This window comes from Acomys russatus, chromosome 26, assembly GCF_903995435.1.
Source record: "Acomys russatus chromosome 26, mAcoRus1.1, whole genome shotgun sequence".
Lineage (NCBI taxonomy): Eukaryota > Metazoa > Chordata > Mammalia > Rodentia > Muridae > Acomys > Acomys russatus.
Window position 1 is genome coordinate 30784311 of NC_067162.1, and position 27120 is coordinate 30811430.

The window sequence follows — 27120 nt, forward strand, 5'->3', positions numbered from 1 at the left end:
ATGGAAAGTAGTCTGATAGGAGGAGGGCTTGCATAGTGTCTGCAGTATATGTAGTGCAATGAATCATATGATTGGTAACTTTAGAGCTCAAGTTTAACCCAAAGAGTACTATATTTTTGGCTATTAGTAAAATAGATTAGCTAAAGATAAGCTGAATTTTCTATGGGGCTAGGAATATGGCTCAGTTACAGAGTGCTTACCTAGCATGCAGAGGCTCTGGGCATGCTCCATAGCAGGGGGTGGGGAGGCTTCTGAGTCTCATGTCTTAACCCAAATTTAAAAGTGTAATTGTAAGCTGGGCATGGTGGCGCACGCCTTTAATCCCAGTACTTGGGAGGCAGAGGCAGGCGGATCACTGTGAGTTCGAGGCCAACCTAGTCTATAAAGTGAGTCCAGGACAGCCAAGGATACACAGAGAAACCCTGTCTCGGAAAAAAAAAAAGTGTAATTGTATTTATACTACTTTGTGGGTCCCTTTCTTGTTCACTCTTCACCTTTGACCTTCTAACATTACATAAGAGACTACTTGTGATTAGGGGCGTTGAGTTCCTTGGGGCAAATTTGATCTTCACTGGCAAGATACCTAGTTTCCTCCTATTTGGGTTTTTTTTCCCCCCTGTGCATGACTAGACTTAACAAACCACGACCAACAGCAATCAAACAGCATCCAATCAGCAATCAGCAACACCCATCTGGGTCTAATATTAATATACCTCTGTTCTCAGAATTCCAAACATCACATACTTGCAGAAAGTATCTGCAGCTGGCAAAATTATGTCTCTCTTAGAGCACGAGGCAAATCATGTCAGCACTTCAAATTAAAACAAAAAAACCATGTTAGGGTAATATTAAAAAAATGTTCTGATAATATTTCTATGTTTTTTTTTTTTTCTTCCTGAGACAGGGTTTCTCTGTGTAGCCTTGGCTATCCTAGACTTTGTGGACCAGGCTGGCCTGGAAGATAACACTGATCCATCTGCCTCTGTCTCCTGAGTGCTGGGATTACAGGTGTGTGCTACCACACCCAATTTATTTCTGTGGACATTTTTGTTTTTTTATTTTTGTTTTTTTTTTTTTTTTTTTTTTTTTTTTTTTTTAAAGATTTATCTATTTATTATTATGTATACAGTGCTCTGTCTGCTTGTATGCCTGCAGGCCAGGAAAGGGCATCAGATCTCATTATAGATGAGATAATGAGATCTATGTGGTTGCTGGGAATTGAACTCAAAACCTCTGGAAGAGCAGTCAGTGCCCTTAACCTCTGAGCCATCTCTCCAGCCCTTATTTTTGTTTTTAAGAAACCAAATTCTCACTACAGAAAAGTATTTATAGCCGGGCCGTGGTGGCGCATGCCTTTAATCCCAGCACTTGGGAGGCAGAGGCAGGCGGATCGCTGTGAATTTGAGGCCAGCCTGGTCTACAAAGCGAGTCCAGGACAGCCAAGGCTACAGAGAGAAACCTTGTCTCAAAAAACCAAAAAGAAAAAGAAAGAAAAGTATTTGTTTTTCAAGTTTTAGCGTTCACTGAAAGGAAAAAGTATAGGGCAATACTTTCAAGTACCTACGTAGTGTTGTCTACACCTTATAGAATGTTTATTTTGGTTTTTCAAGACAGTGTTTCTCTGTGTAGCCTTGGCTTAACTTGGAACTCATTGTAGACCAGGCTGGTCTCGAACTCACAGAAATCCACCTGCCTCTGCCTTTATAGCCCAAACTGATGTTTTGCTTTGGTTGTTTTACGAGACAGGGATTCTCTGTATAGCTTTGGCTGACATGGAACTTGCTCTCTAGTCCAGGCTGGCCTGGAATGCAGGGATCTGCCTGCCTCTGCCTCCTGAGTGCTGGGATTAAAGGCGTGCGCCACCACCCCTGGCCCTGACTTTCAGCCTCAGTCTTCTGCCTCTGCCTCCTGAGATGAGAATGGCGTCTCTTTTCTTGGTGTGGGGGCAGATTGGCTCTTACCATGTAGCTTTGGCTTGGTATGTGGTCAAAGCTGGCCTCGGACTCAGAGAGCCACCTGCCTCTGCCTCCTGAGAACTAGGATTATAGGTATTTACTGCCAGGTCAGGCCTTGGCTGTTCTGAACTCACTTTGTAGACCAGGCTGGCCTGAAACTCACAGAGATCTGCCTGCCTCTGCCTCCTGAGCGCTGGGATTAAAGGCGTGCACCACATGTTGGGCCAAAATGAAATCTTAACATCTCCCTTAATTAGTTGTGGAAAATAATGTAGCAGCTTTTCTTTACCTACAGTTTGACCTAGTTTAAAAAATGAAAGTTATCTTCTGAGTGTTGTGTATATTTTCAGTATAATTCTGTGGTTGGAAACTGTATTGAGTTATGGGTAGAGTTTAAATTACATTAGGGCTGGGGTGTCGCTCAAGTATAAACAATAACTTGTGTCTAGTTAAGTAAGAAAAGAAGTGACCAGCTTGTTCTGGAGCAGACCTACTCTGCAGTTCTAAGTAGTTGAGGGATGAGGCAGGAAGATCAACTGTGCTCAGGAATTAGAACTAAGCAACATGGTAAAACCACGTCTTTAAAAAAGATAAAAGAAAAGGTCAGCCTGGTGGACATAGCAAGTTCCAGGAGAGCTGCATAATGGGTTGCCCAAATTATAATGAATCAATTAGAATAGAGGTTTTTCCTGTATCTCCTGGTAGTTCAGAGATTAAGATTCCTTTTGGTTTGTTTCTCTTTTTCCCAAGTTTTATCAAAGCAATCACCACTTGATGACTAAATCTTAGTGTACTGCAAGGAGTGGAGGAAAGGGAGAAAAAGGAAAGCCAAGCAGGTAATGACTGATGTATACTCTGCCTTTTTGTCCACATTACATTAGAGAGATTTCACTGGCTACGAGGGAACATGAAAAATGCTCTCTAAAACTGGATTGCCAAATGACTAGTTGAGTAAACTTCAGTTGCTAGGTATGGTGGCATGTGCCTTTAATCCCAGCATTTAGGAGGCAGAGGCAGGCAGATCGATGTGAGTTCGAGGCCAGCCTGGTCTACAAGGGAGTTGAGGACAGCCAAGGCTACACAGAGAAACTCTGTCTCAAAAAAAAAAAAAAAACAAAACAAACCCAGCTTCGATTGCTAGTAAAGAATGTACTGTGCTGTGTGTGGTGGTGCACACCTTTAATCCCAGCACTTGAGAAGCAGAGGAGGCAGATCTCTGTGATTTAGAGGCCAGCCTGGTCTACGTAGTGAGTTATAGGGCCACCAGGGTTATGTAAAGAGATCATATTTCAACCACCAAAAAAGTATTGAGACAGCAGAAAAATCCAGATATCTGCTAAATATTTTAGAATTTAATTTCTGTCTTTAGCTTAAGAAAACACATTGATCAGATTTTAATGAGTTAACAAAAATTTTTTGAGACAGGGTCTCATGGTAACCCAAGCTTTCTTTCATTGAGTTCTTGGTCCTCCCACTCCTATAATGTGCTGGGTTCATAGATGTGTCCTGTCATATTTGGCAGATGCTCTTGCTATAAATTAAGTAAACTCAGTATTTCATTCATGTAATTTAGAAGTATTCATCTTTTTTAAAGGCTTATTTATTTTAAGTACATGAGTACACTGTCCTCATGCATACCAGAAGAGGGCATCGTATTGTATTATAGATGGTTAGCCACCATGTAGATGCTGGGAATTGAACTCAGGATCTCTGGGAGAGCAGCCAGTGTTCTTAACCTCTGAGCCATCTCTAGCCCTAGACAGTATTCTTTTTTGTTTTTGTTTGTTTGGGGTTTTTTGGGGCAGGGTCCTTCTGTGTTGCTTTGGCTGTCCTGGACTTGCTTTGTAAACCAGGCTGGCCTCCAACTCTCAGCAATCTGCCTGTCTCTGCCTCCTAAATGCTGGGATTAAAGGTGTGCACCACCATGCCTGGTTTGTAGCCTCCATTTTGTGAAAAAAATAATCTCCATAGAATTGGTTACCCAGACAAATGTATAATTATGCATTTAGGAAGAAAGAAGAAAAGATAAGCTCTGGTGACTCTGCATTGTAGCTTCAAGAAGTAAATATAGAGGTGGGTTTTGTTTTGTTCTTTTGGGTTTTTTGAAACAGGGTCTCTATACATAATCCTAGCTATCCTGGAACTCCTCCTGTAGACCAACCAGGCTGGCCTCATAGAGATCTACTTGCCATTTAAAGTGGACATGCAGGACTACCTCTAGCCTGAACAGAGTCTTTTCCCCCTTCAATATAGAATGTCTCTAGTATGTAACTCTGGTTGTACTGGAACTCACTCTGTAGACCAGGCAAGCCTAGAACTCAAAAAAATCCATCTGTCTCTTCCTTTGCAGGGATTAAAGATGTGCACCACCACACCTAGCCTTCTTAATAGAGTCCAAATAGGGCCCAAAATCCATTACAAAGATGAAAGAAAGGCCCTTTGAGTCAGTCCTTAACACCATCCCGTTGCTTTTTTGTTTGTTTGTTTTGTTTTGTTTTGTTTTTGTTTCTTTAGGTTTTTCAAGAGAGGGTTTCTCTGTGTAACTCCTGGCTGTCCTGGACAGCCCTGGGTTTGTAGACCAGGCTGGCCTTGAACTCACAGAGATCTACCTCCTCTGTCTCCCTAGTGCTGGGATTAATGGCATGCACCACCACACCCAACCTATTGTTTTTAAATCTAAAACATTTGATTTTACCAATAAAGACTCAGGACCCACATGCTGGGGTGAAAGCACACCAGCTCAGAGAGGCAGAGAAAGCACCCAGATGACCTTCCTACTCAGCAGACCATCCAGAAGGGGGAAAAGCCCCTCGTGCTTCTCCACGTTGTCTTAAGTACCCTCAACTCAGCGTCCTTCTTTTCTGTTTATTCCCTGTCAGCTGGCTGCTTGCTCTGACTCTTGACAATGGTTGAATTTATATAGATCTTGGATTAAATGTCTGTGCTAGGACTGAGCCACACCTCAACTAGAAACAGGTTTTCCTAGTACACGGTCTTGAGGTTCACAATGTAATCAAATGTCCTACAACACCCTCCTGGTCAGAAACAGGGGGAATCATCTTAAAAGGAGGTAAAGGAGGTTAGCTTGGTCTACATAGCTAGGTCCAGGACTACATAGAGACCCTGTCTCAAAAAAACAAAACTAAACTAAAAGCCTCCTGAGTTTTTATATATTTATCAATATTTCAAAAATATTCCCTGGTCACCTTGTTCCTCTTCATTGAGTATTGAGTTGTGTTTGTTTGTTTGTTTGTTTCTTTGTTTTATCATACCAGGGCTCATAAAATACAACTTCGAAGTTTTTTTTTCCAAGACAGGGTTTCTTTGTATAGTCCTGGCTGTCCTGGACTAGTTTTGTGGACCAGGCTGGCCTCAAACTCACAGCCATCCGCCTGCCTCTGCCTCCCTGAGTGCTGGGATTAAAGGCGTGTGCCACCACCGGATACAACTTTGAATTTTTAAGCATAGGAAATAGCTGTAAAGGAGAAGCCAGCCAATACATAACAGCTTATTCTGCTCTGTAGGACATTTCAGTGCACTAGTTTGAACATTTCCTAAAGAACATTTTGTGGTTGTTACTGTTTTGTTTTGGTAACTGCAGATATTTCTAGTGGTTTTTACTCTACTTCTGTTGTGCTAGCACAGACAAATTCAGGTGTTGGGAGTTAAGTATTTTGGCTACTAAAAGTGGGCCAAATGCTATGACCTACATACTCTGTTGGCACTGGTATTGACAACTGTTGACTCTTTATTTTGGGCTTTTAGTTTATTTGTTTGTTTGGTTGGTTGGTTTGGTTTTTTCTGAGACAAAGTTTCTCTGTGTAATAGCTTTGGCTGTCCTGGACTCAGTTTGTAGACCAGGCTGGCCTCTAACTCACATTGATCTACCTGTCTCTGCCTCCCAAGTGCTGGGATTAAAGGCCTGTGCCACCATGCTCAGCAATGTGCTTTATTCTTTAAAGTGAAGAAAATGGCCAGGCCTGGTGTCACACACCTTTGAGGCAGAGGCTGGTAGATATCTGAATTCAAGGCCAACCTGGTATACATAGTGAGACCCTACCTCAGTAAATAAATAAAAGGAGGAGCTGGGCATGGTAGCACACACCTTTAATTTCAGCATTCAAGAGGCAAAGGAAGGCTCTCTGGGTTCAAGGCCAGCTTCACCTACATAGAGAGTTCTAGGACAGCTAGGGATGCACAGGAGGGACCCTATCTCAAACACACACACACACACACACACACACACACACACACACACACACACACACACACACGGGATAAAAACATCTCTTTTGCTTTTATCTGATATTGGCAGAAATATGTAAAGCGTCTTGTATACTTTGTGAACCATGATGTAAATAAGTGAATGAATACACAGATGTGTGGATATCAGAATGCGCTCTGCCTTATTATTTTGAAACAGGCCTTTGAAGCTAGGCAGGTAGCTAAGAAGCCCCAGAAATCACCCGATCTAGATCAGCTTGCTTCTGCCTCCCAAGTCAGAATTTTTAAAATTATTATTATTTTTAATGTGCATTGCTAAGGGGTACCAGATCCCCTAGAACTGGAGTTACAGACAGATGTGAGCTGCTCATGTGGGTGCTAGGAATTAACCACTGAGCCATCTCTCCAGCCCTAGAAATAGAAAAATTACATGGATTTATTTTTTAATTCCATCTGTGCATATATACAGGAATACAATCTTTAAAAAATTTTAAATGATTTGTTTTATGTGTTTGAGTTTTTTGCCTGCGTGTATGTATACACATTGTGTGTGCATGGCTAGGGAAGCCACAAGAGGGCATTCGGTCCCTTGGAACTGAAGTTACAGGTGGTTATGACGTGCCACCTGAGTACTGGAAACCAAACCTGGGTCCTCTGTAAGAGCAGCAAGTGCTCCTAACTGCTGCTATGTCATCTCTTCAGTTATCTCTTCAGAATCTCTAGTTGGGGGGGGGGGAAAGGCTAGGTATGGGCCTATAATCCCAGAAGTCCAGAGGCTGGGACAGGAGGATCCCCAGTTTAGACCAATGTAGGCCACATCAGTAAAACCCTGTCTCATAAAATACAATGACCCCAACCCTCAACCTCCATAACAAAGGAAAAGCAATACATGGATAGGAGAAGAGCTGTGTTGTGTTTTGCTTTTTTCTCTTCTCCTTTTGGTTCCCTTCTTTTTGTCTTGTTTTCTTTTTTAAGACAGGGTTTCCCTGTGTAGAATTGGCTGTCCTAGACTCGCTTTGTAGACCACGCTGGCCTGGAACTCAGAGATCTGCCTGCCTCTGCCTCCCAGAGTGCTGAGATTAAAGGTGTCACCACCATGCCTGGCTTCTTGTTTGTTTTTAGGGGAGGACTGGAGTATCACTCTATAGCCCAGCCTGGCCTGGAGCTCCCAAGATATATCCAAGATTGCTTCCTGAGTGCTAGGGATTATGTGTGAGCCACCACACCCAGCTTGCTTTATTTTTTTCTTTCAGATGGAAATTCATGGCATTTGCCTCACAGACCATTGTATTTTTTGAGGACTTGAGCACATTAGAGAAAGCAAGAGCCTGCAATTAGAAAGGACTACATATATACAAATGCCCCCACATAATAAAGGGTACATGTATTAAGACAACAGAGTACCCCCTAAAGCTTGGTGGTTTGCTCTAGCTAAAGCATTTATTTTCTTTTGCTTTGTATTCTTAGGTGGCACTGTGGGAAACCAAAAGGGAAAACTTTCCCAAAGGAATTCAAAGTAGGGAAAAGTTAGAATAAGATTTTGGAAAATGTTAGATGTATGGGTTTTGCACGCATGTATGCCTATGTAACACATGCATGCCTAGTGCCCTCAGAGGTCAGAAAAGGGCAAGCTTTTGCATCACCTGGAACTAAATTTACCCTGAACATTCTTTTTTCTTTTCTCTCTCTCTCTCTCTTTCTTTCTTTCTTCCTTTCTTTTTAAAGATTTTATTTGTTTATTATTTATAAAGTATTCTGCCCCCATGTGTGCCTGCATGCCAGAAGAGGGCACCAGATCTCATTATAGATGGTTGTGAGCCACCATGTGGTTGCTGGGAATTGAACTCAGGACCTTTGGAAGAACAGACAGTGCCCTTACCCTCTGAGCCATTTCTCCAGGCCCCCCCCCCCCTTTTTTTTTAAGTGCTTTCAGCTCTGCTTGGAGCATGAGCCTTTGGAGTGGTGATAAGAATGTTTCTTGTGTGAGCTAGGGAGATGACTTAGCAGTTTAGAGCACTAGCTGCAAAGCTTGGCAATGGTGGTGCACCTGGGAGGCAGAGGCCAGCTTAATCTACAGAACAAGTTCCAGGACAGCCAGGGCTACAGAGAAACCCTGTTTAAAAAAAACAACCAACAAGTGTTGCTCTTGCTGAGGACCTGGGTTTGATTCCCACCACCACCACATGGTGGTTCACAGCCATCTGTAACTGCAGTTCTTGGGGATCCTCTGCTCTCTTCGGATCTCCAAGGGTACCAGGCATGAGAGTCCCTGGTGCACAGAGCCAGGCATGGTGGCGCATGCCTTTAATCCCAGCACTTGGGAGGCAGAGGTAGGTGGATCTCTGTGAGTCAAGGCCAGCCTGGTCTATAGAACAAGTTTCAGGACAGCTAGGCCTGTTACACAGAGAAACTCTGTCTCGAAAAACCAAAATAAAATACAATAAATTTTAACAAACGGTTGCCTATTCTCAGCCATTTTTCTTTCTTTTCTTTCTTTCTCCCCCCCCCCCCCTCCACGAGACAGGGCTTCTCTGTGTAGCCTTGGTTGTCCTGGACTCACTTTGTAGACCAGGCTGGCCTCGATCTCACAGAGACCCACTTGCCTGCCTCTGCCTCCCGAGTGCTGGGATGACAGACGTGTGCCACCAGGCCCGGCCAGCCATTTCTTTTAAAGTCCAAACTGAAATGAAGTGGGAGCTGGGGGCCTGCAGCCACTTGAGGGATACCGCTTCTGCCTTCAGTGCCAGTCAGCTCTGGAGCAAGCATCAAGTGCTGCCTTTACCATTACTTAAAGCCATCAGAAGGAAAATGTCTTGAGAGAGGAAAAGAAAACTCATAGGCTATTCCTTTGAGGTTACTAATCACTCTCCTCTTTCTCTTTCAGTGAACGAGATAATTGGGAGAGACATGTCCCAGATTTCTGTTTCCCAAGGCCCAGAGGTGAGCAGAGACGCTCCTCTCCTAGGTCCAGAGTCCCCAGGTTTAGGAAGATCTGATGGGCCCTAACAGTGCTCACTGAAGCTTTGTGTCCACTACCAACTGCTCGGCCTGCCTCTCCTGGACCTTGGGTTTCCAACCAGACTTCAGAACCTGCTGTAGGAGTTGGACTCACTGCGAAAAGCAGCATTCCTCCACCTCAAGGTGTGGGCAGATTTTGTAAAAGAACAGGAACAGCATAGCTGTGGGAAAATGAGCTTCGCTTTTTTAAATATTTAAATAGGATACTTTTATATGATGGGTGCTTTGAGTGTGAATGCAGCAAACTCTATTTCAGAGGTGCTGTTCTTGCAGGTGATCTGGTTGCATAGCTAGGATTAGTAATTTGTACTGCTTTCTGGTCATTTGAAGAGCCCTTTAGTTTTGATATTTTTAAAATAGAACTTTTGATAAAACCTTCCAGAGGCAGACAAAAAAAAAAAAAAAATATCCTAAGCCCACTCTTACACCTCAAAAACTTAGCATGCATCCTGAAGCCTTTCATAGTCATAGGAAATAAAGCCAAATGTAGCTCATACTCTTTATAAAAAGTAAAGTGTTAGGTGAATCAAACAGACCATTCCATCATTGAAGTGTTGGATATGAGTACATTCCAGAGCATAGCCTTTTGTAACTGTAGATCACCATCGAGCAGTCTCTCCACTAGCTCCATGTTCAAGCTATTTTTCCTCCCTCAGGGCCTTGGGTAAAATGATCATTTGTAAGGTGAATTTCAAAGGTAGGGTTTTAGCTTAGGTAGTTATTTTCTACCTAACTAACTTTTCAAGTGGGAGTTTCTGCCAGTAGTCTATAGTCTTTGAAGCCAGTCTACTGATAGTTCAGGCTTTGCGGTTTTAACTCTTGAGGCCAGGTTAGCAGTGTCAGGAGCTAAGTATGAATGAACTATGTAATAGGAGACAGAAAATGCAGACGTTCAGACAAGAAGGATTCACACTGGCAGGGAAGGCTTATCTCCTGTTATGTTTACAGCCTGCAATGATTCTTACCATGGTGTCCTGACTATCTGACCTAAAAACCAGCCTTTCCTTCAGAAGGCTTTGAGACACATCCGAAAATGAGGTGGTGTCACAGACCTGTCCCTCTACACCAAAGACACCTGGTGCTGCTGCTGGGGAGGCTTGTGTCCAAGGCAGGGCCCAGCAGAAACTCCAGCCTGCTGTCTACCAAAGGAGGTGCCCTGGTTGGGTACTGTTCCCAAACCCTGCCTTCACTCTTCCCTTTTAAAGTCCCTGGATTTTACAGTATGTTTTTCAAATAGTGTACTTTTATTCATTGAAGAAGCAAATTGAGTGCCTGCAAGTGCTGTTACTCTAGGGGATTGTGACCCTTGTGTAAAGCTACATCAGGTCTGAGCAGGGCTGGCATGTTGACCACCTCTAGTAGGCAGGGTAGGCGTTGCTAATTCAGGATGAGAGAAGTATGTGTTTATTTTTAACACGATGCTTTACATTTCTCCCCTAAAACTAGTTAGAAAACAGTCTAGCAACAAATTGCTCTGGCCACTCTTGGAACTGGATACTTTCCAAATTTCTCTCAGAGTGAGTTTTATATCAGTGAGCATTGGTAGTGAGATTTGCTTTAGGGCCCATGGTTGGTAGCCCACAGCTTCCTCATTGGCCTCTCAGGTAAACTTGCAGAGACTTGGCCAAATTTGCTTCCACCCTCTTTCCCCTGGGGCAGTTGCCTCAAAAGGGGTCACTGCAAGACCCCTTGGGGGTGCTGCTTTGCTGCCTTCAAGAATAAAAGCCTCTATGATCCAGAGTTGCTATGCACCAAATTTTGATGCCTTTTAAATACCTTGATGCCTGTAGCATTAGAAATGCTTTCCTATTTAAAACAGGTTAGATTTTAAAATAGAGCTTTGTATTCTGTGTAAGGGTTTTGTATAAGCTTTCATGTAAGAGTCATATTTTTTGGCTTTGTAGATAAAGACTTAAATTTTTGTGCAAAATAGTGGTGGTAAAGCACACATCCATTGGACTATGCAAATTGAGTGCTAGTAGCAGCAGTGAGCACCTGGGCATTTGCCAGCATACACCCTTTCTTACCTATACTAGACCTTGGGTTGAGGAATGAAGGAACAGCCTTCTTTTACTAGAGATGCAGAGAAACATGGCTGAAAATATTAAAAAGAGATGTTTGGGTTCACATGTGGTGCTGTTGCCTTAGGTACAACCCATCAACCGCCCAGGGCCAGCTAGTATCATCAGACCTATGCTGGGCCTTGCTAAGAAGCCCAGTTTCTAATATGTAAAACACACAGTCACCTTTAATGCTCAGATGGGCTCAAGTTGAAACCCTGTGTCTTATAGAACGGAGGTTTGGGTGAAGAAATTGGTTCTCAGTTACGTTTACAGCACTAGGGATTGTGTTTTCTTGTACATTTTGTATTTTAAAATCTTTTATAGGAGTTCAGTACTCCTTACACATACAAAGGGAAGACGAGCCCGCAGTTCAGGCTCTTCCTCGATTACAGTGCTGAAATAATAAACAGTGAACAGATCACAGTCTCCTTGAAGTTTGAGTTTTTGTCCACCTGGGGCTAGTGTGGAGCCCTCTGGGCCAACGCTAAGGGCTCTGTGGCTTTTGAAAAGTCCATTTGATCAAGAACGTTAGTTCACTTTACAGAGAAGGTAGAACTCAAACTTCCGAGACTTGAGTTCTGCACCCTTTAATCGGTGCAAAGGACATGCCATGGCATTTACTGGCTTCTGGACAACTGGTCTCCCAAGGTGTTGCAAGAAAAAATTGACACAGTCCCCTTTAACCTGGGTTTTGCATGTGCTTTCTGCCCTCTGGTGCTCTCTGGGGATACTGCAGCAGCACAATCTAGAATAGCTGGGCGAGGGGTGTTGTTTGTGGTAGGGGGCTAAATATGCAGAATAGATTGGATTTGAACTTGAGGCAGTCCTCCTGCCTCTGCCTCTTGAGTGCTGGGGTTACAGCCATGAACCATCCTATCCAGCTGGTGGGTTTCTCTGGTTGGAGCGGGGTTAGCATACTTATTGTGAGACCACCCCTGGCACTTTGTTTCTGAGGTCCAGGTATCCTGAAGGTGGATGCTGACTCACCCTCTTCCTGCCTCCTGCAAGGATAGAGACAGTAAAGAATTGGGGTCTCTATTCAGACTCAAGTAGACTCTTGATTCTCCTATAAGTTATAAATATTAAAGGTACCAGGCCTTAACATTTTACAAAGAAAACACAGGCCTGCTGTGCACCCTTCAAATCCAGTACTTGAGGGCCAAGGATAGGTTGAAGTCTTTCTGGGTGTCACGCCATCATGAACAGAGCAGTCCCATCACATCCCAGCCCTGCCTATAAGGTAGCCATCATCTTTGGGGTAAGCAGGCAGAGAAACAACGGTACATGGTAAGAAGGAGAGTAGTGCCGAGCTTTGTCTTTTCCAGGTGCCTTTGAGAGCTTTGACAAGCCAGAAAGGAGCCGCTGAATTGAGGGTGCTCTGGACTCAGGAAAGGCATGTTAGTTGGAGACATCAGCTCAGTCTACTTCCTGGTTTCTTCTCCTACAAACACACCCACTCCTTGGGGGCTTGTAACACGGTTCGAGGTGTGTCACTGACAGGCATCAGAGTGGTGTAATCATCAGGAGCCAGCTGCAGAAGTGACACAGACTTAGGGGATGGAACTCCAGGTTCAGCTAGGCCCTCCCTCAGGCCCTCCCAACAACACAACCTCACCTGGTAGGCTTGAAAAACACTGAGCAGATCCTTCATACCAGCCGTGTATGGGACCCCCTGCATGCGGACCAGGGCTCCTGGCTGTGACAACATTGAGGTGGGAGTAGAGGCCAAGGCAGTGGGAGGTGTAGTAAGATAGCCTACAGTAGTGGGAGAGACTGGGGGGCTAGGGTGGGAGAGACAGAAGTTTAATCGTACTTTCTAGCTGCATCCTAGACCAATACCACCATCCTTCCATACCTGTGCTTTACGTTTGATCCTTTCTGCTTTCTGTACTCTGCTGCTACAGTAGTATCTCCCACACCCATAACTCCCTTGCCATATCAAGAGGAATTCTGAATTTTAACAGATCTTGGATTATCTGGGGTAGAAATTTATCGGGATCCTTCCCCAAATGGTGACAGCAGGTCTGAGGCTGCCCACGTAGTTAGATACCTGGGGTAGTAGGCCGTGTAGTTCATGTAGAGTTGAGTGGCTGGCCCTGGGTAGTAGGCCAGAGGAGCGGGGGCAGCAGATACCCTGGCAGCTGGAAGCAGTGCGTTAGAGTGATAGAGTGCTGTCGTCTCTGTGGGAATAAGGGCTGGGGTGGCCTGGAAGGTGGCATAGGTAGGCGGTGAGAGGCCTAGAGACAAGTGGAGAGCACATTTATGGAGAGCCTACAATTTCCCTGAATAGGGCAACTAGAATAGAAAGTGGTGGCTTAGAACAGCTTGGTCCCCACATGCCCCCTCCTCTAGCCCATGAACCACTCACAGGGCAGTTTGCAGGGTGGAGGGGACATGCCACTGCGGCTCAGAGACCCCCCCATCAGCACGCGGCTCATCTCCTCTGTGGAGCAAGGGACTACTTCCACATAGCGTTCTTTCATCAACTTCTTGTGGCAACGCTGGGCAGCAGCCAGAGCACGCTCCACTGACATCATCTGGATGAAGGCATCACCAGATGGCCGGCCCTGTGCATACCACCTTGTAAGCAGTTTGTCGCATATAAAAGTGCCTTACCCTTTCCTACCCTGTGTGGATACCCTTCCTGGTGGTAGTCTCACCTGCTGGTTGAGCACCATATGCACACCATGAGGCCTAATGTCAGCTGCTGCCTCTCCTAGAAAACTCAGAATGTCTTCAATAGTGGCAGTATAGGGCAGACCTCGAAGGCGTACACAGTCTCTCCCAGTCCCTCCTGCCAGTGGAAAGGGAATGGGCAGCAGCGGGGCAGTCAGTGTGGGAAGGAGTGCGCTGGTTGCATAGCGGTTAAGGACCTAGTAAAAAGGCAACAGGTTTATCACGTAGGGGACCCAAGGCACTCCTTGAAGAAGCCCCACATTGGGGCATGAGGAGCGTTGAGTGCTCACCTGCTGCACCTCTGCTGCAGTGCTCCTGAAGAGTTCAATGTATCGCTTACCCAGCATGCCTTTGTGCCTGCGCAGAGCAGCCTGCGCCAGTTCCTCACAGGCAAAGAGAGCAAAGGCATCCCCAGTTGGCCTGCCATCAGGGTGGCGCACAAAGAGCAGCCCATCAGCGCCCCCAGTCACTGGGCATTCTGGCCCCAAGAAGCCTAGAACATCCGCTGGCCCAGCTGAAAAGGGCAGTCCCCGTAGCCTCAGGATCACTTGATCTTCCCGTGATAGGAAACGAGCCACCTCTAGTGATGTGCCTAGGTTGGGAGGACAGTAGTCCCTAACTGATTTTATCCTTGTAGTGTGCACCCACAGGGGACCCAAGAGGCAGTGAGTGGTGGGAAATAGGATACAGATAAGACGAGAGAGGACTAGGACCTTCTATGGACACACTCACCCCCTGCGATCTTTACAAACTCCTCCCCTGTGGCTTTATATACCTGTGGGAATAGAGAACAGCCCATAGGTCTCTCAGTCCTTACTTAGCTTTGCCCTGCTCCACTTCAAGCCCAAAGCCCTACCTCAATATAGCGGACACCCATGTGGTGCTTGTGTCTCTGCAGCGCTAGGTCCCGCTGCTCGCTGTCCACGAACCGGATGAGGGCCTCGCCATTTCTGCGGCCCTGGGCATTGAGACAGAGTGCTACGCCACCCCTGTGGAGCCAGTGTTGTTAGTGCCTCCTGGGTAGGCTTGCCCTCTTAACCCCTCCCATCCTGCCACACCCACCTGGCAATGTTGAGCCCTTTGAAGAATCGAGCCACATCCTGGTCTGAAGACTGCCAGGGCAACCCACGGGCCCGTACTACAGTCTCATTGTCCACCACATCAGCCTTGCTGCTGTGGGAGCAGGGCACAGGATCAACGCTGTCCAAATATTGTCACCCCCACCCCTGCTCCCACACTCACCAAGGGCCCGTCTCATATTTCTGCTTTATCGCCTCTGGCTTCGAAAACAACTGACCTGAGAGGAGATGGCATGGGGGTCAGCAGGGTCTGGTGGAGGAAGTCTCCCCACCAAGCTCTGCAAAAATAGGACAGGTGAGGGAATTGAGGTGACAGAGGAGTTTCCACCTTGTGTTCTCTTAGAGAAGGTCACAAGTCTGCAAGAGGACTCAGGAAGTAATGGACACTTCACCCAATCCTGACAGTAGGTGACAAGCAGTGCAAGAAGCTTACCATTGGGCCCTTCAAGTAGGTGTAGGATAACAGCTACCATAGTCTTCACTTCCCAGACCCCAAAGTCATCTTCTGTAGGATCTGTTTCTAGTCCCAAGGCTACAGGCAGAGAAGTGACAACTGGAATCTAGGTCCGTATACCACATCCCCCCAGACACGCACAGAATCCTGGCAAACACTAGTTGTGGCCCAGTTCACACATGCACCCACAAGTCCTCAGACCAAACACAGACATGCCCACATTCCAGATGTATCCCAGCATAGATGCAGATATGGTACCCTCAAGCATGAGGCCCAAGACATAGATTTGCCTACATTAATATAACCCATACAGCAGTGTACACATACTTGGACAGATGAGCCACCCCTCCACCTTTACCCTGCTGGGTCAGATACCCTGTGCCATGGTGCCCACTGTGAGGTCTCTAGCAGAGCAAGCGCTTGGGTGCTGCATATGGAACTCTCTGCGGAGGTCGTAGAAGGAGAAGAAGGTATCCGGGAGCACCAGGTTCTGGGAGCACGTGGGAGTGAGGATGAATAAGTAAACGAAGGTGTCTTGCCCATCCCCATAACAACAGTGGCCTTGGGAACCCAACCACCCATGTGCCCTCAATGGCGTACCTTCCTGGAGGCCTCAGGGTGCAGAACCTGTCGCAACAGCTGCTGCCCATCAGTGCAGAACACATAGGGGCCCCCGCCCAGCAGAGCCACATCCCCGCTCACCAGCTGTGAGAACTGGGGACAGGGAGTTGAGACTCAGACATAGATTCACAGCTAGGCAGGCTGAAACTGGGGGTAGGAGGAGGAGGGAGGGACTCAGGCTGCAAAGCTGGTTCAGCAGGATGTTCAGCACTACCCTGCCTGGGAAGTAGAAGCCTTGCCCTATATCCCAGGCCCATAATCCCCACCCCTGCCCTAGTCCACTGTCACCTCCTCCAGGCTAAATGAGAACAGTCACACATAACCCAAGCCCCCATCAAACACACTCCAGGAGTCTGGAGTGGGGCCAGAGCAAACACCTGGTGGAGTGAGGCAAGCAGGTGGGGCGGGGAGGGGCAAAGCAGGTTAAACCTGTCCGGGACCAGGCACCACCCTCAGACAGGAGGGGGAGGTTCACACCTGCCGGAGGGCCAGAAGGCTCATGGTCAATGGCAGCCCCGCCCCTTGGTCTGACCAACCCCAGAACAGAGGAACACCAAGGACAGAGCTTCATACTTGGACACTGGCAGCAGCCTGAGCTTTGACCCACACCCTATCGACCAACTGGCACTGAACTGTTTGCTCATAGAGGGGGTGGCCCTCTGAAGGCTGCCCAGCATGCTCCTGCCCTTTCCCTGCCAAGTCTGTGACACTTTGCAACCTAAGGCCGGCAGAGCAAAGCAACCAGATTTTCTACAGCATTCTCCCAGGTGAGCAGAAGGTTAGGCCTGGAGCCCCTCTGTAACACGCTCAGATTCAGCATCTTTGTGTTTCCTCATTAAGAACCACAGAGTTGGAAAAGGAAAGAATCCATGCTTCTGAAAGGCTTCCACTCATCACAACTCAGTCATGGGGTGAGTGCAGCGGTGTAAACACGGAAAATAGCAATGAGACTGAGGCCCTCTTGGCCAGGGTTGTGGGGAAGGCATGTTCCTTAGGCCTTTGGGCTCAGCACGCAGGTAGCCCCTAGGTATTGTAGGGACAGCACCCACGCCTGGCCAGTAGATTGAGACAGGCCCAAACCAGCCGCCCTCACCTAGCGGCGTCTGCCCCTGAGGCAGACACCGCCCTACGCCCTCACTCCAGACGCTCCCAGGAGGGCGGGCTAGAGAGACCAAGAGCTCTATAGCCAAACCTGAGCCCCTCCACGTTATTTCTGAGGCGTCTGGACCTCGCTCCTCGGCTAGCTGTGAGGAGGGAGACGAGGGGTTGATCCCTCAGCAGGAGTTGGAAAGTGAGGCTCCCCTGCGAATGGTCTAGGACAGGCTCACGCGGTAGTAGCTCAAAACTTTCAAACCTTACAGAACGTGCCAGTGGGTCGTGGCGCTCCAGGCCTCGCCTCCTGCCCCTCTCCGCTCCCACCGCGTGGAAGCATCCCTGCAGCCCCGCAGTTCCACCACCCACGCGGGCACCCACGCTCACCTGCTGCAGCACCTTGTCCAAGGACTCCGCCCGCGCTAGGCTGTCTGCGCTGAGTCCGCTGGCCTCGCGGCACTGTGGACTCAGTGCAGCCGCCTCAGCCCGAACTAGCGACTTGTGCAGCGTCCCCACCTAAGAGCACCAAGGGTAATTCGATGAGCCGCTGTGCCTCGCCGGCCTTGAAGCGTCCTGAGGGTCCCCGCCACCTCTTTCCACCCTACCTGTCGGCTGCGCGGCTCCACCACTTGCCAAACTAGAAGAATTAAGTCGGTCTCGTCCGAGCCTAGGTCCGGCCCCAGTGCACCCGCCGTGGCCCCGAACAAAACGACCAGCGACTGGGGTCCGGGGCAGGGGTCTGTGGCGGAGTCTACCGTGGGATCTGGGCCAGGGGGTGGGGGCGGCGGCGGCGGGGGCGGCGGAGTCATGGCCGCAGAGGAAGGGGGCGCTCGGCCACACACACGCGGACCGACGAGGCGCACGCACGTACCGACCGACGGCAGACAGACGATCTTGGGCGGGATCCGGTGTGTTGGGGGCGGCACCTGCGGCGGGGCTAGTGCAGTGGGAGCTGCAGAGACCCGCCCGCGGTGCCCTTTGGGGCTGGGCGGCGCGGCTGCTGGTCCCAGCCTACTCGGACGAGTTACCTGCGGGCCCCGAGGGCCACGTGATCGGGGCGGCCTCGGGAACCTCGCGGGAGGGCCAGAACCCTGCCCAGGAGGCAAGAACTCACTTCAGCCGGGCCGTGAGCTCGGCGGCTGGAGTCCCACCTCTTGGTGCGGTCCTGCGAGACTCCTGGAACGAACCCATTCTTTCTCCTACTTCCTCTCCAGCAGGCACTATGAGTCCTCCACAAAAGAATGTGCAGGATCAGAGGCCTTTTCCATTCCGAGAAGGTCGCTTGAGATCCGTGGAAGTCACCAGGAGGCAATCTAGGGGCTGTAGGGGTCGCGACGTCCGGCTTGGTGTTTTAATGGAAGTCACAAAGGGTCAAAAGCCAACAGTGAGCGCTACCAGGTATCCACTGGAAGCAGGTGGGAGAGATCCGTTGGGGAAAGGGAGGGCGGCAAAGATCAAGGGTTCTTAGAGCTGTGGGCGGTCACTAGAGATCACAAGAAAGGACGTGCCCATACAGGTGTTAGAGTCGGCCTTGGACTGCGTTGGCGAAGTGCCGGCCGTGCAAAGCGCAGTCACTGTGGACGCCAGGGCTCAGGCCTTGATGCCAGGGTAGCAGAATCTCTCATAAACCCTAAAGAGCTGCATCCTAAATGAGGCTGAACCATATGGCTAGGGGCCTAGAGACTCAGCCTTCCAACTGTACTTAGAGTTTACCTGCCTGTTTTGGTCTTTCTTGGACGATATGCGTGTTGTCTGAAGATTGAAAGCGCTCTGGCAGGTACCGGCTAGCGTTGAGCTAGCAGGCTACAAAGTCTGCATCCCAACCCAGTTCAGACTAGTCCCATTCGCCACACGCAGTTTGGTGAGACTCCCTTGCTGTTGTTTCCAGGTCTCCCTGTGCGCTCCTTATAGTTTTCCCTCTACTCTACTGTACTTAGTAATTGGTGTGAGGAAAGTGATACAGACTGGCATGGGATTTAGAGATACAGTATGCCAAAGCCGAAGAAGCACCTTGTATGTTTGGAAAAGCGGGGCCCTACATATCAACCTTGGATAAAAGGCAGCCCAGAATCCGGGTGCATCCCCAATTCTTGCCCAAAGAAGGGTACTAGTACGGAGCCAGAGAAACCAGAGTAGCAAAGGAACACGGTGACCCGACATAATGTAAAGTGGCTGCTGTGCGCACCCTGCAACCCCTCTCCCGACAGCCCACCCCGCCAACCTCCTAAGCCCCGCCCCCACGATAAGCCTGGAATGTCAAATATTTGCTCTAGGTACCCAGCTCAACTGTGAGGTAAAGCCACTCCCCTACACCCTCCCATTCCGGAGTGCGCCTGCGTCAGTCCAGGCTTTCCGGTGGGACACTCCCTTTCAACTAGTTCCTTCTACCCGCCACTCCCCCACCATTCACCCTGGTTATTTAAAGGTCCGCTTCCCTCTGCAAGCTCCGGATCCTGTGAGGCAGAGCCATGGCGTCGCTACACGGCTGTCTCAGGGCTACCGGTATAGTTGTCTACCCACAACCTCCCAGCAAGGCTCCCTCATTCGTTTAACTTGTAGACTTCACCTCCCAATTCTCAGGAGACCTTCCGCTGTGAGATCCCCAGCTGACCTTAGCCCGCTGGAAAGAAGTGGCTCTACCCAGCTTCCTACTAGGTAGCGAACATGAAACACCTGACTGGAAGAACTGGGCAGCTCCATTCAACTCTGGTGCGCTCATCCAGCCATTCCCTATAGTAAAAACTATTCCAGATCCTCAAAGTCTTTTGTGTCATGCATGCCACAGCGTGTGTGTGGACGCCAGAGGAAAACTCGTGGAAGTTTGGTTCTCTCCTTCCACCAAAGGAATCCTGGGCATGGCAAGCTCTCTTACCATCCATGCTTGGTTGGTTGGTTTGAGTTTTTTGAGACAGAGTTTCTCTCTGTAGCCCTGGCTGTCCTGGAACTTGCTCTGTAGGCCAGGCTGGCCTCGAACTCACAGAGCTCCTCCTACCTCTGCCTCCCAAGTGCTGGCATTAAAGGTGTGTGCACTAGCTCCCGACCCATGTTTGGTGTTTTTTGGTTTGTTTTGTTTGTTTTCGAAGCAGGGCTTCTCTATGTACCCTTGGCTGTTCTGGACTCGCTTTGTTGACCAGGCTGGCCTCGAACTCACAGCAATCCACCTGCCTCTGCCTCCGGACTAAAGGTGTGCACCAGGCCGCATGTTTGGTTTTTTGAGACTGGCTCTTATGTATCACTAAATAGCGGAGGATGATCTTGCAAACCTGAATTTCCTTCCTTCGCTTTCCAGGTGCTTGAGAACCTAGCTAGAAGTGCTTGGACTACTTTGAAAGTTCCAGACTGTAAATAATAAAGCCAAAAGATTAGTGGCTGAGTGTAGACTTGGAATCACCACACCCAAGAGGCTGAGACAGAAGTTTCAGGCCATCCTGAACTGCTGACTTAAGCAAAAATAAATAATTTTAAAAGTTAATTATTTAGCCAAACAGTAGTGGCTCATGCCTTTAATCCAGGACTTTGGAGGCAGAGGCAGGTGGGTCTCTCAGTTCCGGGCCAGCTTGGTCTACAGAGTGAGTTCCAGGACAGGCAGGGCTACACAGAGAAACCCTGCCTCAAAAAACAAAACAACAACAAAAATTATTTATAGCCAAGTGTGGTAGTGTATGCCTTTAATCCCAGGGAGAGACAAGTGGATTTTTGTGAGTTCAAGGCTAGCCTGGTCTAGGACAGCCTTCATACAGAGACCCTGTCTCAAAACAAGCAAATCAAATAATGATGGGCCTTAAATCGCCCTATCATTTAATAGACAAGTTTTCACTCCTTTCCCTCCCCTATGAAGCAAACACTTTTTTTTTTTTTTAAAAGACAGAATCTCAATATTGTAGCCCTTACCTGGTCTAGAACTCTCTATGTAGACCAGGCTTGCCTTGGTCTTATAGAGATCCAAATGCTCTGCCTCTCAAGCACTGGGATTAAAGGTATATGCTACCTGGGCTGAAGAGATAGCTCAGGAGTTAAGAGCACTGTTTCCTAGAGGACCTGAGTTCAAGCCCCAGCAACCTCATGGTGGCTCACAACCATCTGTACTGGGATCTGATGCCCTCTTCTGGCCTGCAGGTGTATATGCAGATAGAGCATTCATATATATATAAAGTCATATATATATATACTGTCTTAAAAGAAAGAAACAACAAAAGGTGTTCACCAGTCAGGTGACACATGCCTTTAACCTCAGATCTCAGACGGCAGAGGCAGGCAGTTCACTGTGAGTTCAAGGCCAGCCTAGTCTACAAAATGAGTCCAGGACAGCCAAGACTACACAGAGAAACCCTGTCTCAAAAAACAAACAAACAAACAAAAAACCAAAACAAAATCTATTAATCATGTATTGTCCCAGTCCTCAAGGACAGGCCTTCCACATCCTGCTCGTTACGGGGCAGTCCAGGCTTGTGAATTAATCATCCTGGTGTTTGTTTTTCACAGTATTGGAACTTGTTTTGTAGACCAGGCTGGCCTCAAACTCCTAGAGATCTGCCTATCTCTGCCTCACCATGTAACACTATGCCCAGCTGTTTTTTGTTTTCTTCTTCTTCTTTTTTCTTTTTCTTGTTTGGTTTTTTTGAGACAGGGTTTCTCTGTGTAGCCTTGGCTGTCCTAGTCTCACTTTGTAGACCAGGCTGGCCTCGAACTCACAGCGATCCGCCTGCCTCGGCCTCCCAAGTGCTGTGATTAAACGTGTGTGCCACCATGCCTGGCTTTTTTTTTTTTTTTTTTTTTTTTTCAGATTTGTTAATTTATTATTATGTATACAGTGCTCTACCAGAAGAGGGCATCAAATGACATTATAGATGGCTGTGAGCCACCATGTGGTTGCTGGGAATTGAATTCAGGACCATTGGAAGAGCAGTCAGTGCTCTTAACCTCTGAGCCATCTCTCCAACCCCTGCCCAGCTGCTTTTTCTTTCTTTCATTTATTCATTTTTGGTTTTTTCAAGGCAAGGTTTCTCTAAGTAGCCTTGGCTGCCCTGGACTTACTTTGTAGACCAGGCTAGGATTAAAAGTCTGTGCCACCGTGCCTGGCTGCCATTTTTAAAATTTTAATGTGTATGAATGTTTTACCTACAAGTATATATATATATTTGTGTGTACCATGTGCAATGCCTGGTGCTCACAGAGATCATAAGAAGGTGTCAGATCCCTGGAACTGGAGTTAGCAATGATTGTGAGTCACTTGTGGGTGCTGGAGTTGAGCAAGGATCCCCAGAAAGAGCAACAGTGCACTAACTGGTGAGCCATCTCTTCAGTCCCTGCTTTCTATGCCCGCGGCAGTAAATTCCTTTGCACCATGGGGCCTTTTCTTTGGTGGCTTTGCCTCCAGCCCACATCTGCTCTTCCTGGATATTTTCACCTCTCAAAGTACCTCCTACAATATAGGGAGCCTCTATGTAGTCTGAGCCTTCTACACTGATGAAGGTCCCAGCCATGGTCAATCCTCACTCTTCTGCTTGTTTCTGTGGTGATTAATGAAGGAATGAATACCGAACAGAGGTACCCAAATTGCACTCTATGAAGAAGAGACTAAGGCTCTCTCACTCACAGAGGTAGGGTGTGGGATGTTGGCACAAATTCTTATGTTAACAGGAGTGGTGAGAAATCGTCCCCTTCCTTCCCTTCGTAAAAAAAAATTTTTTTAAATGTATACAATTTTAAAAATATGCACTGGTGGTTTGTATGCTTCTATGTCTGTGTGAGGGTGTTGGATCCCCTGGAACTGGAGTTATAAACAGCTGTTAGCTGCCATGTGGATGCTGGGAATAGAACTCAGATCCTTTAGAAGAGCAGCCAGTGCTCTTAACTGCTGATCCATCTCGCCAGCCCTCCCATTTTGACCAGAAAAGAACCTGCGATAGAACAAGATTAAAGTAGAAGATCATTTCTCTCCCTCAGCTGCTTGCAGCTAATCCCACTTCCAAAGGTAGCAAACCCACCCAAAATTTTCATCTTTGAGTCTTTGCATAACCACTTAATGCCACCAGAGGGCGCGCTGACTCTGTGGCTTTAACCTATTTGAGAGAAGCAGGGGTGAGGGTGGGGGTGGAGATAAAGGGTGAGGATGAAGTGTTAAAGCACATATCCCTCTGTGAGCAATAACCGGGGCAGAGAGGGAACGCCTTGATGCTACCAGCTAAGCGGTGGTTCCCTCCATCTTCAGAATCTACGTGTTGCTCCTGAGACACAGGGTTTAATCTGCTGGTTGAGCCTCATACATGTAAACAATGTAGTCCTATTACACTCATCCCTGCGCCCACTGCCCCCCTCCTCCCACCAAACTCTACTCCTCTTTCCTGACTTTTTGTTTTATTTTGGTTTTTGTCTGTCTGTCTGTCTGTCTTTGGAAGAGGGCACCAGATCTCAATATAGATGGTTGTCAGCCACCATGTGGGTGTTGCTGGGAATTGAACTCAGGACATTTGGAAGAGCACCCAGTGCTCTTAACCTGTAAGCCATCTCTCCAGCCCTCTGCTACAATTCTTTAGCTCTCTGGACTGCTGGAACACTTACTTACCTTTGTTGTCCTGGAAAACTCTTCAAGTAAAACAACCTTCCTTGATGCTTAGGCCAGATTGGATGTTCTGTTCTGGGCCCTCACCTCCTGTTTCCGGGCTGAATGGCTAATTGGGTTGGAGTTTGGCCCTTCATTGACTCCAGGAAGGCTCTGGAAGGGAAGTGGAGGAATAGTGGCCTGCTGAGTCTAGAGAGGACTAGTTGACATCCAAATGGGCCTATGACCACTAAATGGCTTTGGAAGTCCTGGTTTTGGTTTGGTCTCCATAGGGGACCTAGAAGCATAGGTGTGTGAGGGGAAGCAGTAGGAACTGTGGAGCTCGTTGGCTGTGTTCTCATCTGTGGAATGGAGCAACACTGGGCTGGCATCTGGCTTCTAAGTTATCCCTCCTTCCAGCCTTTTCCCAGAGTCTGCTCTCCACAGGACTATCCTCTTCCTTTCTCAGACCCCAAGCTGACCCTCTTCACCTCTCAGTCTTTTCTCTCCTCTAAGCCCTTTTTTGGAAGTTTGGAAGCAGTTGAGAGGGAACATCACTGGTACATTTAACATGTTTTTGTTGTTGTTGTCTTAAAGATTTATTTATTATTATGTATACAGTATTCTGCTTACATGTATACCTGCACACCAGAAGAGGGCACCAGATCTCATTATTGTGAGCCACCATGTGGTTGCTGGGAATTGAATTCAGGACCTTTGGAAGAGCAGCCAGTGCTCTTAACCTCTGAGCCATCTCTCCAGCCCCACATTTTACATTTTAAACATCTGTTGTGTCCTAGGAACAGATAGCTTGCTCTCGCAGTGTGCGTGGCCTAGTGGGAGCCAGGGAAAGTGTCTCAGATGCAGTGGTTATTTCTGGGCTAAAGTCTAAGGGAAGAGTTTAGCAGAGACCCCCCTTAACTGGGGGAACACAGGGTGTCACTACAGCAAGCTCGAGTCCCAGAGGATCCTGTTCCAGCCAGCAAGGAAGTCAGAGGCAGGAGGTGAGTGGGCTACAGAGAAGGTGAGATTAACCAGAGAAATAAAGCCAGGCCACCATTCCAGGTCCTCCCTCCCTGGGAATGACAGGGACACTGTAGAGGAGCTGTGACTTAGAGGAAGGGGGAGGGATGGGACCCTGACTCATGGTGTCCACCTGGCATACGGACTACGTTCCTCCAGAAGAGCAACATTGGAACACCTGTGGGGGTACGGGAAATGTGATTTTCAAGAGGAATGCTGGCAAGACTTGCTGATCACCTAAGTTGTAGGTTAGAAAAGCAAGGAGTTGGGGCTGGAGAGTCGCTGAGTGGTCAAGAACATGCTGTTTTGGCATGTTTGCTTCCCAGCACCCATAACCGGTTGGCCTGCAACTTCCTGGGATCCGATGCCTTCCACTCTCCAGTGGCACCTGCTTTCATGGCCATATACATCCATGCCCATGTCATTTAAAATAATAAAAGCAAGTTGGGTGTGGTGGTGCAGGCCTTTAATCCCAGCACTTAGGAGGCAGAGGCAAGTGGATCTCTGAGTTCCAGGACAGCCAAAGCTACAAAGAGAAACCCTGTCTCAAAAAACTAAAATATGCTGGGTGTGGTGGCACACACCTTTAATCCCAGCACTTGGGAGGCAGAAGCTGGCAGATCACTATAAGTTCGAGGCCAGCCTAGTCTACAAAGTGAGTCCAGGACAGCCAAGGCTACACAGAGAAACCCAGTCTCGGAAAAAAACCACTAAAATATAAATTAATAATAATAATAATAATAATAATAATAATAATAATAATAACAACAACAACAATAACAACAACAAATTGGGTGTGGTGGCATCTTTAATCCCAGCACTGGAGAGACAGAAGCAACGGGTTTCTGTGAGTTCGAGGCCAGCCTGGTCTACAGAGCAAGTTCCAGGACAGCCAGGGCTATACAGAGAAACCCTGTCTCAAAAAACAAAAACAAAGCTGGGTGTGGTAGTCCACACCTTTAATCCCAGCACTTAGGAGGCAGAGACAGGCAGATCACTGTGAGTTTGAGGCCAGCCTGGTCTCCAAAGCGAGTCCAGGACAGCCAAGGCTACACAGAGAAACAAAAAACCTAAAACAAAACAAAACAAAACAAAACAAAAAAACAAAAAAACAAAAAACAAAAAAACCCACCACTTCCTATTTTGATATAGAGGCTAAGAATGACCGGCTATACATGAGTCAGCTGTTTAAAAAGAGGGAAGGAAGAGGTGAAGGGTGGTGCAGAAATCTGGGGATTAAGCAGTATCCCAAGGGCACAACAGACCATCAGAAGGAAGTGTATGAAGGGTCATTTCTCAAACGCACTTGTTAACTCTACCCCACAGTGTTGGCGTATTACCAGTGTTGAGCTTTTGCCCAATCTACCCGGGTCCCAGCTCCTGGCTCAAGTCTTGTTCCCTTCCTGAGTTCCCAGGCTTGCACCGACAGGAGATAAAGTGCCAACATGAGGTCTTGAGCCCTGTTCTTTTGCAGGGGAAATTTACAAATGGATGGCTCAGAGTTTTGGATTAAAACCGCTTTCAACTCTACTTGGAAATCCATTAACAGACTCTTCATGCCTGGTCTCCAAAGCGAGTCCAGGACAACCAAGGCTACACAGAGAAACCCTGTCTCGAAAAACAAAACAAAACCAAAACCAACCAAACGAACAAAAACCCAGACCCAGGCCAGGCGTGGTGGCGCACGCCTTTAATCCCAGCACTAAGGAGGCAAAGGCAGGCGGATCGCTGTGAGTTCGAGGCCAGCCTGGTCTACAAAGCGAGTCCAGGACAGCCAAGGCTACACAGAGAAACCGTGTCTTGAAAAACCAAAAAACAACAATAAAACAAACAAACAAAAACAAACAAAACAAAAACCCAGACCCTTCGTTTGGAACAAGTTGATCTAGCTTCTCCCGGACCTGTTTTTTGATTCCTACCTGTATTTCTACCCGCAAGGCAGACAGTAAAAATTCTCTAGACAAAGGAGACAGAACCTATGTGTCCCCGGGGATGCCAGTGAGAAGGCGGTATAAGGGTGCCGGACCGCTGCTGGTCATCTGAGTTCTAAGAAGGAAGGAACAGCCCAGGACCCACTTCCTCTTTTCTTGCTTTGAGAGAGGATGTTGAAGCACCGCAAATGATAAACCTGTTTTCAGTCCTTTAGGTGCGTGCGGGAGGGCTAGGAATCGGAAATGAGGACTGCCTGGGTGGACTGTGTTAGGTACACGATGAGATGGGGCTGCCTAGTGACAATGATACCTGGGAGCCCAGCGATCGATGCGTTCGGCGCGCAGCATAGTCTAACAAGCCCAGTGGGTGGGCAAGGGCGGGTGGTGAGCTTGGGTAGGAGGGACGATCGTGGCGCAGAGTTCCAATTGGTAGAGCCTTAGCA

At 47.8% G+C, this 27120-nt stretch overlaps 2 protein-coding genes across 4 annotated transcripts in view; one reads left to right on the top strand and one right to left on the bottom strand.

Annotated features, from left to right (window-relative positions):
* Positions 1-10074, top strand: part of Nfatc3 (nuclear factor of activated T cells 3) — a 68373-nt gene extending 58299 nt beyond the window's left edge. For both annotated transcript variants that reach the window (XM_051169064.1, XM_051169063.1), the window contains one exon: positions 9064-10074. Coding sequence is in view for 1 of the 2 variants with exons in the window: in XM_051169063.1 (XP_051025020.1) it covers positions 9064-9185 (122 nt within the window). In the remaining variant the exon portion in view is untranslated. The remainder of the gene's footprint in view (positions 1-9063) is intronic.
* A 1955-nt stretch (positions 10075-12029) lies between these two features.
* On the bottom strand, positions 12030-18172 carry Esrp2 (epithelial splicing regulatory protein 2). 2 transcript variants are annotated; one of them, XM_051169065.1, is made up of 15 exons: positions 17788-18172; positions 17570-17698; positions 16070-16183; positions 15845-15959; positions 15449-15547; positions 15179-15233; positions 14999-15109; positions 14793-14925; positions 14669-14711; positions 14227-14528; positions 13921-14133; positions 13629-13827; positions 13311-13497; positions 12876-13041; positions 12030-12791 (listed from the first exon to the last, which is right to left on the bottom strand). In XM_051169065.1, the coding sequence occupies exons 1-15, from the start codon at positions 17989-17991 to the stop codon at positions 12702-12704; spliced, it is 2160 nt and encodes a 719-aa protein (XP_051025022.1). In that variant the 5' UTR covers positions 17992-18172; the 3' UTR covers positions 12030-12701. The 2 variants fall into 2 exon arrangements, with proteins under 2 accessions (XP_051025022.1, XP_051025023.1); XM_051169066.1 differs by having other exon boundaries at positions 14999-15136.
* Positions 18173-27120: the final 8948 nt, after the last annotated feature.

Bases quoted from the DNA above. Each gene is read 5' to 3' on its own strand.
- Esrp2 (XM_051169066.1), bottom strand. From the start codon at position 17,991: ATGACTCCGCCGCCCCCGCCGCCGCCGCCCCCACCCCCTGGCCCAGAT. The intron at 15,234-15,448 runs GTAAGCTTCTTG...ATCTCCTCTCAG, and splicing joins CCTACTTGAAGGGCCCAATG to GTCAGTTGTTTTCGAAGCCA. The intron at 15,137-15,178 runs GTGAGTGTGGGA...ATATTTGGACAG, and splicing joins AAATATGAGACGGGCCCTTG to CGTTGATCCTGTGCCCTGCT.